This window comes from Saimiri boliviensis, chromosome 11, assembly GCF_048565385.1.
Source record: "Saimiri boliviensis isolate mSaiBol1 chromosome 11, mSaiBol1.pri, whole genome shotgun sequence".
Taxonomy (NCBI): domain Eukaryota; kingdom Metazoa; phylum Chordata; class Mammalia; order Primates; family Cebidae; genus Saimiri; species Saimiri boliviensis.
Genome location: NC_133459.1, coordinates 42,668,495 through 42,679,590, shown reverse-complemented (window position 1 = coordinate 42,679,590; position 11,096 = coordinate 42,668,495). Strand labels below are relative to the sequence as shown.

Sequence of the window (11,096 nt, the reverse complement as noted above, 5' to 3'; positions counted from 1 at the left end):
GGGGACTAGGGATTTGTCAACTCTTTAATTGGAGCAAGATTCAAGATCGACCAGCAGAGAGGGGGCAGAACCCTTAAAGGCGTGGGCTGGAGGTGGCCAGGGCTTCTAGGGTAACAGGAAACAGGGTCAGGGAAAGAGAAAACAATATTGGACAGGGTCAGGAGGAGCTCCCTAGGGCCCTGGGAACAAGGATCAGAGTAGAGGTTTCTGGGAGGAGATACTGCTGGGACTGGACTATCACTCGGGGTAGAGGCCACTGCCTGGGCTCCAGGCCTCACAGAGACGGAGATGTTGATGCCCCAGTGTACCACCAGGTAAGTAGACGTAGTCAGACAACTCGGGCATGGTGGTCAGTTAGACTGCTGAGCAAAGGAGTCACAGGCACAAACACACCAAGGGCCCATATCTGCACACTCCCTCATCCCCTCAACAAGGATGTTTGGGGGCTACAGAGTCCTCTGCCCAGCACCCTTACCTCTCTACCCAGGAGCCAGCTCTGTGCAGATCAGAGGTGTGCAGTCAGAAAGCGGACAAGGGATTGGCATGAGGCTGAGGCGTACAGGCCCCTTTACCATTCCTCTGTGAATGGTGGCGCAAGAGGACAACAGAAGCGGCACTGACCCAGACAAATACCAAGTTTATTTCACAAACACTAGGACAATGGGTTGGGGGTAGAGGTGGAGGAGACAGGTGCACAGCTGCACAGAATCATCAGCAACAGCCTGCTCCCCGCACTGAGGACTCAGCCTGGACTGCAGTGCCTCCAAGTCAACAGGCAGCGAGAGGTGAGTGCAGGGAGGGCCCTGAACACCAAGCCTCTGAAAGGCTAAGGGATACAGCTCCAGCTGTCCCAGTTAAACCAGCAATAAATAAGAGTGAGGCACGGCCCCACCCACACGTATCGTCTAGTCACCCATCTTCACTCTGGAGGTCTGCAAAAGAAGAAGAGGAGAAATCAGGCGGGGACAGAGGAATAGGTAAGGCAGTGACAAATGACAGATTTAGACCTAGCACATGGTTGGATGGACAGATCACAAGAGATGTATGACTAACCATGAGGGACACACTATGACAGACAACCACAGAGTTAGGCTGTGGGACAGACAGATGGAGAGAAGTGACGTATGGATAAAGGTAGTCACTAAGAGTCAACCCAGTCAAGCAGCCACAGTCACACTCAGACCCTCAAGCTGATCCTTAGTCACAAACTTACACTTTCAGACTAGACACACACAATTTAGACAATGCTGTCCTACTGACAGGCATCTCACAGAGATACACATAGCTCCAAGAGACGGTCAAACACACCATGACAGACTGATATAAACAGACAAAATCCCATTCTAGTCTAGATCACAAATACAGACAAGAGACATGAAGAGCATGAAAGAACAGAAATGAAAAAAAGAGGGAGAGACTAAGTGAGAGCTATACAGATACAAAGCATTGGGGGTGGGGGGAACAGGGCTGTTGTCAGTGACACCAAATCAAAGCCAAAAATAGAGAGCCCCCGTAGGAGAAAACCAGAAGATGGAAATGAGGAGGTGGAAGCTGTTTGGGGGACTCTATAGTTATAGGTAGAGAGCGCGCTTCAGCTTCTCCAGAAGGAGAGTGAGGCTAGGTTGGGGACAAGGACGCAGCGGCTCCCCAAGGGGATTCAGCACCTGAAGAATTGCGACGATGACCCCAAAGAGGCCAATGGCGCTGCCAAAGATCTCCACGATGAGAATCTTCACAAAGAGGCTGGGGTTCTGAGCATCGGCCAGGGCAGCCCCACTGCCCACGATGCCCACACAGACTCCACAGAAGAGGTTAGACAGGCCTACGGTGAGGCCAGCCCCAAACATGGAGTAGCCTGGGAGGATAGAGAGGGGTACAGTGAGGCTGAGCCAGGAATGGGGATGATATGGGCTAATGGGGCTAATCCCCATCCCCACTCTGGAAAGCAGGCCAAAGTAGGTAACAGAATATTAAAATGTGGCTCCAAGCTGGGAGAGGGGGAGGGAAGCAGGCATGAAGGCCCAGCATTTTGCCTTCACATGCCCAGACACCTACCTGCATGGTAGTTCCGATGGCCTATGGCCTTAGGGTCCGTGGCACTGAAAGGCTGAGGGAAGAAGAAAAGTAATCAGAATCCAATCTCTAACCAATGTGTAGAACACACCGGAATGGATTCCTGCCCCCACCCTGGCCTTCCATACCTCAGCCATGTTGCTAATGACAATTGCCATGATGATGCCATAGATGGCCACAGCCTCACAGAAGATGATGCTGGTCGTGGTAGAGATTACGGGTAGGGAGTGGAAAAGAGAAAGAGATGAGAAAGAAACCATCCTGCCTGCCCAGAAAGTCCCCAGCAACCTTTCCCCACTAACATCCCATCCCACCAGGCGGCTTGTCAGAAGCAGTACCTGAGATCACACACACAAGCAGCACCAACACAGCTGGTTCTGACAGACGTCCAAGGACGCTTACACTTACCTGACCAAGTTCTTGGTCTTGATCCTGGGGGCCTTCACCCCTCCCCCAATGATGGAGGAGCCGGTAATATAGATGCCCCTGGGGGAAAGATAAAAAACTGATGAGCAGAGCCCAAGCTGTCACTGCCCCCAGCATAACTAAGAGCCCAGTGACACCACCTGCCATGACTCAGCTCCTGCCCCGAGTCCACCACCCCAGTACTCACCAGGCTGCCCCAACCACAGACAGGGAGATAGCCAGGCCAATGCCGAGGTTGGACCACATGAAGGGCGAAGTCTCCGTCAGGAACCTGTTGTGGAGGCAGAGAAAGCAGCAACTGAAGGCAGCAGTTGAGCCCTGGCAGGGAAGTGGGGCACAAAATCTTAGCCCACCAACCCTCCTTGACCCCACCAGTTCCACATGCAACAAGGGACTGCATATTTCCGAAGGTCCATGTCCCAGACAGGCGGTGGTGTGGAAGGGGTGGGACCAGAGGAGAGGAGAAGCTGCAGGGAAGAAGCTTTAAGGGGAATCCTGCCCCTGCCCTCCCTTACCATGCCACATCAAAGCGGAAGCCCAAGTCAAAAATGGTGTAGCAGATTCCTGCAGCAGTGAGTGAAAAAGGGGGTTACGGGCTGCTTTGTACAGAGAAGTTCCTCAACCTAAAGTAGTAGCTACCGAGCTGAAGGGCCACCTCCCTGGCGTCCTCAGGCTGCTCCCCCCCCACCCCCCGCCCCAGGTGACAGTACAGCTGTCTCCTCTGCTTAGGCCTCAATTTTCTGCCACCTCCCAGACCAAGCTCTTGCGCAGGCAGTCGCCACAAGCAGGCCTGAATCCGAGGCGAGACGGAGGGAGCAAGCGCTCCAGCCAGGCCCCGCCAGATCCTGCCGGCCCAGTCCGTTCCGCTGTTTACCCAACAAGCTGTGGGTGGGGGAGGGCAAAGCGACCGGGAAAAGAGGAACCGGAGCAGCCGGCTTGTGACCAAGCGGGCCGGTCAGGCGCAAGAAAGGGGGGACTGCAGTGAGACGTGGGGGCGGGGGGAGACAGCGATAGTGGCAGGAAAGGGGAGTGCTGCCCTCGCGGCCCCCACCTGCCCGTGCCCCTCTTCAAGCAGCTGGAGATCTGGGTCTCCTTTGTCGGGGTCAGAGACACTCGCAGGCGCGCGTCCCCAGATCCCGGGGTGCAGAGCGCGCAGGGGCCCAGTATTCCTTGCAGGGTACTTTCCCGCTGGGCTCCAGCCGGGCCAGTTTGGTCGCGATGCAGCCCCCGCCCGCCATGTTGCCCCCGCCCGCCAGGGCCCGGCCTCACCCACAACCAGCGCGCAGGCCCAGAAGGCCACGAAGACTCCGGAGTAGAGCAGCGCTAGCCCCGTCATGGCGGCGACGACGGCGGGGGTCCGGGGGTCGGAACGGTGGGGCCGGAGCTACAAACGCGTCCCAGCGTCCACCGTCCGCCCCGCAGTCTGTCCGCCCGCCCCGCAGTGTCACCTGACTCGCCGGCGTCACGTGACCCCACGTCGGTCCCCGCGCAGCGCCGCCGCGGGTCTAGAACGAGGCAACGCCGCAACCGCAGGCGCTGGGGATTGTGGTGGTTGTAGTTCTGCGTCTCGGTGGAGGCTCGGGCGCCCTCCTAAGAACTTCGATATATGGCCGGTCCTTCTCGAGTGTCTCCACCTCGCCCTGCCAGCCCTGTTTTATTCCGAGCCTGCTCGCGGGCCCCTAAGACCTCCCGTCTGGCCACCATACGTCCTAGCCAGTGGCGGGCGGCGCCGCGCGTGCCCTCTGCTTCATCTTGCTCACGCCGCCTCTCCGCCCCCGCGCGCCTCTTGGCGCCAGTTCCGCTGCCTGGCTAACATCTGCCGTCCTCTGAAATCGTCCTGCCGGCAGGCCTTCCCTAACCCAGTGGCAGGGAAGCGCGCCTGCTGGGTTTCCCCGATGTCCTGGTGATGCTTATTAAGGTTCAGTAAGATGTCAGTGCCCTGTCGAAATGCCCTGATGGCTCCCATTTCATTCAGAAGAACAGCCAAAGTCCTCACAACGGCCTGCTAGGCGCCCCACGCCCCTCAGCTGACTTCACCTTCTAATACTCCCCCACTAACTCCTCTGGCTGCACTGCCCTCCTTGCTATTTCCTTGAACGTGCCAGCCATACCCCCACCTCACTACCTTTGCACTTGCTCCCTCTGCTTCTCCTATCCATGCGGCTCATCCTGTAACTTCCCTTCAGTTTTTGCTCACCTTCTTGAAAAGGCCTTCCCTGACCATTCTGCTTAATACTGCAACGCCTCCCTTAAACGCTCCTCTGCTTCCCAGCTTTACATTTCTCACGGTACTTACTGATCACCATTTGGCATACTAAGTATTTTATTTGTCCATCTCGCCCTGGAAGAGTGTAAGCACCATGGCTTTTGTATCATTCACTGCTGTATTTCCAGTGCCTGGCACAAAGTGTGTCCTCAGTACCTATCTGTAGAAAACATGATTGATGCCCACTTTGCCCAGGTTACCTTAAGTCAGTTTACAGTTCTGCCGCCACCATTAGATTAGGCATTCCCTGAGGGCAGGGACCACATCTCCTTTGTTTACTTTCAATACCCTGGACAATGCCACTGTGACAAGATTCTCAACAAATGTGGGGAAGAGGCGAGTCTTTTCATTTCACTCCTCTTCACCTTAAGCATCCATCAACCCCACTTGCTTGAAGCAGCCGCCATGTTGGTTCGTGCCTGTATTTAAGCCCAAATGTCTTTTTTCATTCTTCTCCTGACAATAATTTTTTTCCTCCACAAGATCCAGTTTAGGTGTTAGCCCTCTGGGAAGCCTCCTCTCAGTCCTTGTCAGGTACCTCCTGTGGGATCCAGCTGTCCCTGAGGCTTCCCTCCTCAGATAGGACTGTTTCACTGTGTGCTGACTGCATATTTAACTCTCTTTCCAAGTACACTGGAAAGGAATCTGGTCAAATACAATTAACATCTACATCCCAGGACCTGTGCAGGACCTATAGTATTTCATGAATGAAAAAGAAATATAAAGAGAAAAGGTATCTGGTTTATTCAGGTTTCTGTGATCTCCCTGAGAAATAAATCAGTCAATATAGACCAACACTGTCCAACAAACAGAACTTTCATGATGGCATAGCCCGTAGCTGCACTGTCCCCTCATGTGGCTATCTGAACACTTGAATGACTAATGTGACTGAGAAACAGCTTTTCATCTTAATTAACTTAAGTTTAAGTTTAGCCACATGTATTTAGTGGCTAATGTACTGGACAGTGCAGGTCTAGCTACACCAGTGGTTCTCAATTGAAGGCAATTTTGCCCCCACAGGGAACATTTGCCAATGTCTGGAGACATTTTTGGTTGTCATAGTTGGGAAAGTGCTTCTGCTGTCTAGTGGGCAGAGGCCAGGGATGCTGTTCAGCACCCTACCATACGCTGGACAGGCCCCACAACAAAGCATTATCTGGCCCCAAATGTCAACAGTATGAGTTGGAGAAACCCTGGTCTAGACTGTCTAGCACTTGCCTTTTGACAAAGGCAGACCCTCAACTACAGACCAGGAACTGGGATTGGCCAAAGGTCCTGGGCTGCTCCCAAGAAGACAGATGGGTCCAGAGGCCTCAGGGAAGGCCCTAAGCCCTTTATTCCACCAGCCAAACAACAAGCATTTACTGAGCATGTGCTGAGCTTGTGCCAGCGCCAGGACAGGACAAAGACGGATCCTATCCTCAGTGAAAGGCTGCCTGCTCTCCCTCCTTCCAGGGTCCTTCAAGGATCCGGCAGGGGGATGGGAGGTTGGTGAAGGGAGCACTAAAGGTCCTAGCAGCCATTCGTAAGTCCATCTGTGTTTCCAACCCCACATGGTATCAGCTGTTTCCCTCATCCTCATAGGCGATGGCAATCCCTCGTCTTCCACTCACAGCTTCTGTCACGGGTGTCTGACCCAGGCGGGGCTCCAGTCCTTGCCAGCTCCGAGAACTAAGGAATGAGGCTGTAGAGGGAAGGAGCTCAGTCTGGGTGTGCTGCATCTGGAGAAGGAGTTCAGCTGGGGGTGGAGACTTGCACATTTACCTGCCGGACTGCTCTCAGCCAGCTCCAGCTGGGGCCGTGGGGTCACGGCCAAGCTTCCAGGATCATTTGATGACTTCCAGGCAGGTGGGGGTCGGAGCTCTCCAGTAATGAGTGACACATCTGGGGTTTCCCACAGCTCTGACTCAGGTGGTGGGAGAGGCACGTGGAAGGGAGAGCCTGAAAGGGAGGATGAAAGAAAATCCATACTCGCCCCAACTCCATGCCCCAGGTTTCCAGCTTAGGCAATGCCCCACTACTCACCAGGCAACAAGTCCGCGTAATGTGTGAGGTAGGGAGCCAGGCCTGGAGGTGGCCAGGCAGGGTTGCAGGAAGCTTCCAGCTCACACGGTGCCAGTATAGGCCGGAAGAAGCTACCAGAAAGCTGAGGGGATAGGGCACCCAGAGGACATGCTAATAGCACAAAGACATCCATCTCAGGGAAGTTGGCAAGCTTGGCAGGGGTGGGCCGCCCCAGGGCCAACACATAGCTACGCTTGCCAGCAGCCTGAGTCAGGTTCCGCAAGTGGGCCAGTGCCTCACGGTGCTGGGCCACACCCAGTGTGCCTGCCAGCAGCCCTACCACGCGGGCATCTCTGGCCCTCTCTACCAGATATTGTCTTCGTGCCCTTAGCCGTCCAGCCCGGGCACCCTCATCCTGAGTCTTCCCTGTATCTGGGCAGCAGGAGGAGAAGGGTTGACCTGGTGCCCATCCCAAGAGCAGCCGACTCAGGTCTGGGTCAAGGTCCAGGTCAGGGCTGGCCTCAGAGCCCCCCACAAAGAAGGCACCATACTCTTCTAGACGCCTCCCTGGGGCAAGGGGGAAACGGCGGCCAAAACGCTCCAGGGGCTTAGGCTCTGGACTCAGGGACCCCACTGGCAGGGGTAAAGCTGGGCTGGAGACTAGCAGGTCCTGGTACCGCGGGCGCAGGAGGGTAGCCAAGGCCTCTGGAAGAGAAGGACGTAGTGTGGAGGTTGGAGCCTGGCAAAGTAGGAGCTCTTTCATCCCCAGGAGAATAAATATGATCCAGTAGGCTAGGGCCAAGCCCATATCAAGAATTCTATGGAAGTATATGGAAATGGGGAAATTAAGGCATAAAGCAGTTGGCTCACCCTTTGTGCATACACAGGCAAAACCCCTTACCCAGGGCATGGGCACAGGCCGGCTCACTCAGCAGCACCACAGGCGCTTTGGGGTCTGGGTTCTGGGCCTCAAAGGCCTTGGCGCAGAGCTCCAAGGCCACAGAACGATGACCAAGGACGAAGGTGACAGGCAGTGGACGGGCTGGGGGGCTTAAGCAGGCAGGGCCAAAATGTACGAGAGCCTGAGCTCCAGCTTGCTCAGCACCCAGTACATCCACACAGCAGCTGCAGGGGAGACAGCATCAGTGAAACGGGGTCTCTTCTGGCGGCGAGTTGCTGTCATCACTGGGAAATGTGGTCAGTGTATAAAATGGTTTCATAAAAGGAAGACATTGTCAATGAAGGGAGCTACTAGCATCAAGAGAGGAGTTATTACCATTATCATCAAGGAGAAACACCACCATTGAAGGCAAACGCTGTCATAGAGGTAAAACCCGGTAAGCCCTGGATCCCCAGGCCTGGCCCACCTTAGGCCAAGTTCACACCTGCCGTAGGCTGTGTCCCCCAGAATGAACATCTTTGACCCTGTCGTATCCTCCAATCGTGCAGCCACAGCGACAGCATCTCCCAATAGCTGGTCAGGGAACTGCAAGGCAACCTATAAGCATAAGCCATGAAGTCAGGGACAGCCTCTCTCCCACCGAGGACCTCTTTAAAGGCAATCTTCTGGGAGCTCCTACTGAACCTTCAACCTGGTCCCAGAGGGGCACTCTGCCCTACGGTGGAAGGGAGGGGTGGTCAACGTGCTGCGGACAAACCGATTCCCCCACCCCCTTGCCCTCACAAAATCCCCCAAAATCCGGATCCTCTGGACGACCCATCCCCACAGAGGCGAACCAACCACCACCCTTCCCTAAGTCTGTCCTCACTCGTTCACACCCCAGATCACGGACAAATCCAGCGACTCGCTCCAGCTCGTACACTCGGTCCAAGTCCGGGAGAGGAGTGAGCAGTCCTGGCACCCCGGCCTCTCGCTGCAGCGCCGCCTCGGCAGGGCTGCTAAACGTCGACTCCATGATGCACAGCTTGGGTGGTGGGATGCAGCGGGGACCTCCCTGGGTCAGCTACGGGGCCCGCGTCCTCAAAAGCAGCACTCAGTGGGTCAGAATCGCCTCGTGGAGGTAGCAGGAATCACGGTCGGCCTTCAGCCGGTAGCCATCCCCTTCAGCCAGCCTAGCTCGTTTCCCCGCTACACGCGGGACTACCGGGGAGGTTACTTCCGGGTTCTAGAGGCGTGGCTGGTAGAGATTTTACCAATCCTAAATCAGCACGGCTCCCGCCCTCCAATCCTCGCCATCAAGCCCCGCACAGAGAACCAAGGTTCTGCCTGAATCCCAGGCCGGCCGGAAGTGTCTCGAGGAAGGCGTGGAGCCTTGTGGGCATTGTAGTTCCCTTGGCGCTTCTCTGGGGCGCTGGGAGTCCTCCTGCTGATCAGCCCAGCCACGGTCCTCAGGAACACTGACTTCACCGTTAAGCATTTATCCTCTGAGCAGTATCATTCTATCCTCTGGGCAGTATCATTTAATATTTTTTTTTCTTCCTTTATCTTTTTTTTTTTTTTAGACCAGGTCTGGCTGTTACTTGGACCGAAGTGCAGTGGCGCGATCTCGACAACCTTCGCCTCCTGGGCTGAAGCCATCCTCCCACCTCAGCCTCCGGAGTAGCTAGGACTACAGGCGCGCGCCACCACATGCAGCTGATTTTTGTATTTTTTTGCAGAGACAGGTTTTCGCCATGTTGCTCAAGCTGGTCACAAACTCCTGAGCTCAAGCAATCGACTTACCTCGGCCTCCCAAATGCTGAGATTACAGGCATGAGCCACCGTTCCTGGCTTCACTGCATAATTTTAAACTTGGTGCCGACCTGCTCGGGTTTGAATATTGTGCTTGGTCACTTGCTAGAGTATCTTAGGAATGTCTCTATGCCCATTTCTTTATCTACAGAATGGGGAGTTATGACAATAGTGCCTCTTAATAAGATTGTTGTGAGGGTCAAATTAATTTATATACAAAACTTTACAGAGTAGTTCTTTGGATATCACATGCAGTGAAAGCATTTGCTACTTAACCAAATACTGAGCACTTACTGTACATTAGGCACTTCATTTTTAAGAGTTTATACTGTTTGGAGTAAGAATTATCCCGAGTGGTACCAGGATATGACTGGCACATCCTCCGGTCATAGGAGATGCTCTGCACAGCTCCAGCCATCTTCAAACACTGCTTCTCCCCAGCAATGCCCCCACAGCTCCAGCCATCTTCAAACACTGCTTCTCCCCAGCAATGCCCCCTGTGCATACCACATAGACCTCTAGCCTTCAGCCTCTCACATCCCCTCTACTCCCCATGTTTACTCATGTGCAAACACTCCCACACTTGCACCATCACTTGAAATGCCCTCCTTACATACTTTTGTCAGATAAGGAAACTGAGGTTCAAAGAGACTGCTTGTGTAATAAAACACTAATTCAGTAGCACAACCAGCATCAAATCCAGATCTACTGAGTGGGATGAATGTGGGAGTAACCAATTCCCTTATCACCTATAAAGAGATTCAAAGCTCACGGGTGAGAGTGGGGGAAAACTCAGTCCTGCTCTTCAAATCTTACTGAGAAGCCCGGGGTACCTGAGAGGCAACCCAGGTGAAACCATAGCTGAGCAGACAGAACGGAGGCAATCCTGCTAAGGGAGGAAAACCATAGCAGATCAGGAGCTGTCCATGGTGCTGACCGATCCCTGACCATCCTGTGCTGGAGGTCCTGTGTAAGTGGGGAGCAGTGGACATATGGACACTAGGTCCTGCTTTCCTCTTTCCTCCTCTGGGGCTCAGATATCTTCTCTCCCTCACCTCCCTGCCACTGCCCCCCGCTCCCAACACACACACACACTCAGCTCCTTTCTATAGCCCTCCTCAACCATATGCAAGTTCAATGTTGTATTAACTCCACATCAGAAACCCATCCTGGAAGTCAAGACCCCACTCCATTTCTTCCCTCTCAAATGGACCCAGCCCTACCCGACTTGCAGCCCAAAGCCCCAAGTCCTGCACCTAGGAAGGCTGCTATTCCTGTCAAAAACTTCCTCCACACAGCCTTCCCTCACTTCCTCACCCTTCTCCCAGCTTAGCATGGTAGCTATAGACTAGATCAACCTTTTTTCAGGGCAGAAGAATGCAGGACAGCGCTTGGGGGCCTAGTACTCAGTGCTGTTGATTAAACAAATGTACGTATACATTCATGCTGGGACTAATTTAATGGAAATGGGGGGTTGATGACACTACTGCAGCCACCCCACCCCAAGGGCAATGACCGTATTCTGAAGGGCTCCAGCCTAGGTGGCTTGGCTACAGCAATATCTCTTCCAACCTGGGAGCTAGAGGGTGTTCCCACCATTCCCCCGACAAGGCCTGCGTCCAAGCATCCTCCCGT

The 11,096-nt window shown here is 54.3% G+C and overlaps 2 protein-coding genes across 6 annotated transcripts; both read right to left on the bottom strand.

Moving 5' to 3' along the window:
* Positions 1–617: 617 nt before the first annotated feature.
* Positions 618–3,971, bottom strand: ATP6V0B (ATPase H+ transporting V0 subunit b). Of its 2 annotated transcripts, XM_003936937.3 has the most exons (8): positions 3,769–3,964; positions 3,015–3,063; positions 2,687–2,770; positions 2,482–2,559; positions 2,202–2,271; positions 2,056–2,107; positions 1,665–1,855; positions 618–932 (listed from the first exon to the last, which is right to left on the bottom strand). In XM_003936937.3, exons 1-8 carry the CDS (start codon positions 3,833–3,835, stop codon positions 906–908), a joined length of 618 nt encoding a protein of 205 aa, XP_003936986.1. In that variant the 5' UTR covers positions 3,836–3,964; the 3' UTR covers positions 618–905. The 2 variants fall into 2 exon arrangements, with proteins under 2 accessions (XP_003936986.1, XP_039330395.1); XM_039474461.2 differs by lacking the exon at positions 618–932 and having other exon boundaries at positions 939–1,855; positions 3,769–3,971.
* Positions 3,972–6,075: 2,104 nt separating this feature from the next.
* DPH2 (diphthamide biosynthesis 2) lies at positions 6,076–11,078 on the bottom strand. Of its 4 annotated transcripts, none has more exons than XM_003936940.4 (6): positions 8,539–11,078; positions 8,155–8,267; positions 7,671–7,894; positions 6,791–7,474; positions 6,530–6,706; positions 6,076–6,449 (listed from the first exon to the last, which is right to left on the bottom strand). In XM_003936940.4, the coding sequence occupies exons 1-6, from the start codon at positions 8,683–8,685 to the stop codon at positions 6,325–6,327; spliced, it is 1,470 nt and encodes a 489-aa protein (XP_003936989.1). In that variant the 5' UTR covers positions 8,686–11,078; the 3' UTR covers positions 6,076–6,324. The 4 variants fall into 4 exon arrangements, with proteins under 4 accessions (XP_003936989.1, XP_010345757.1, XP_039330398.1 ...); XM_010347455.3 differs by having other exon boundaries at positions 8,591–11,078; XM_039474464.2 differs by lacking the exon at positions 7,671–7,894.
* Between the last annotated feature and the right edge of the window lie 18 nt (positions 11,079–11,096).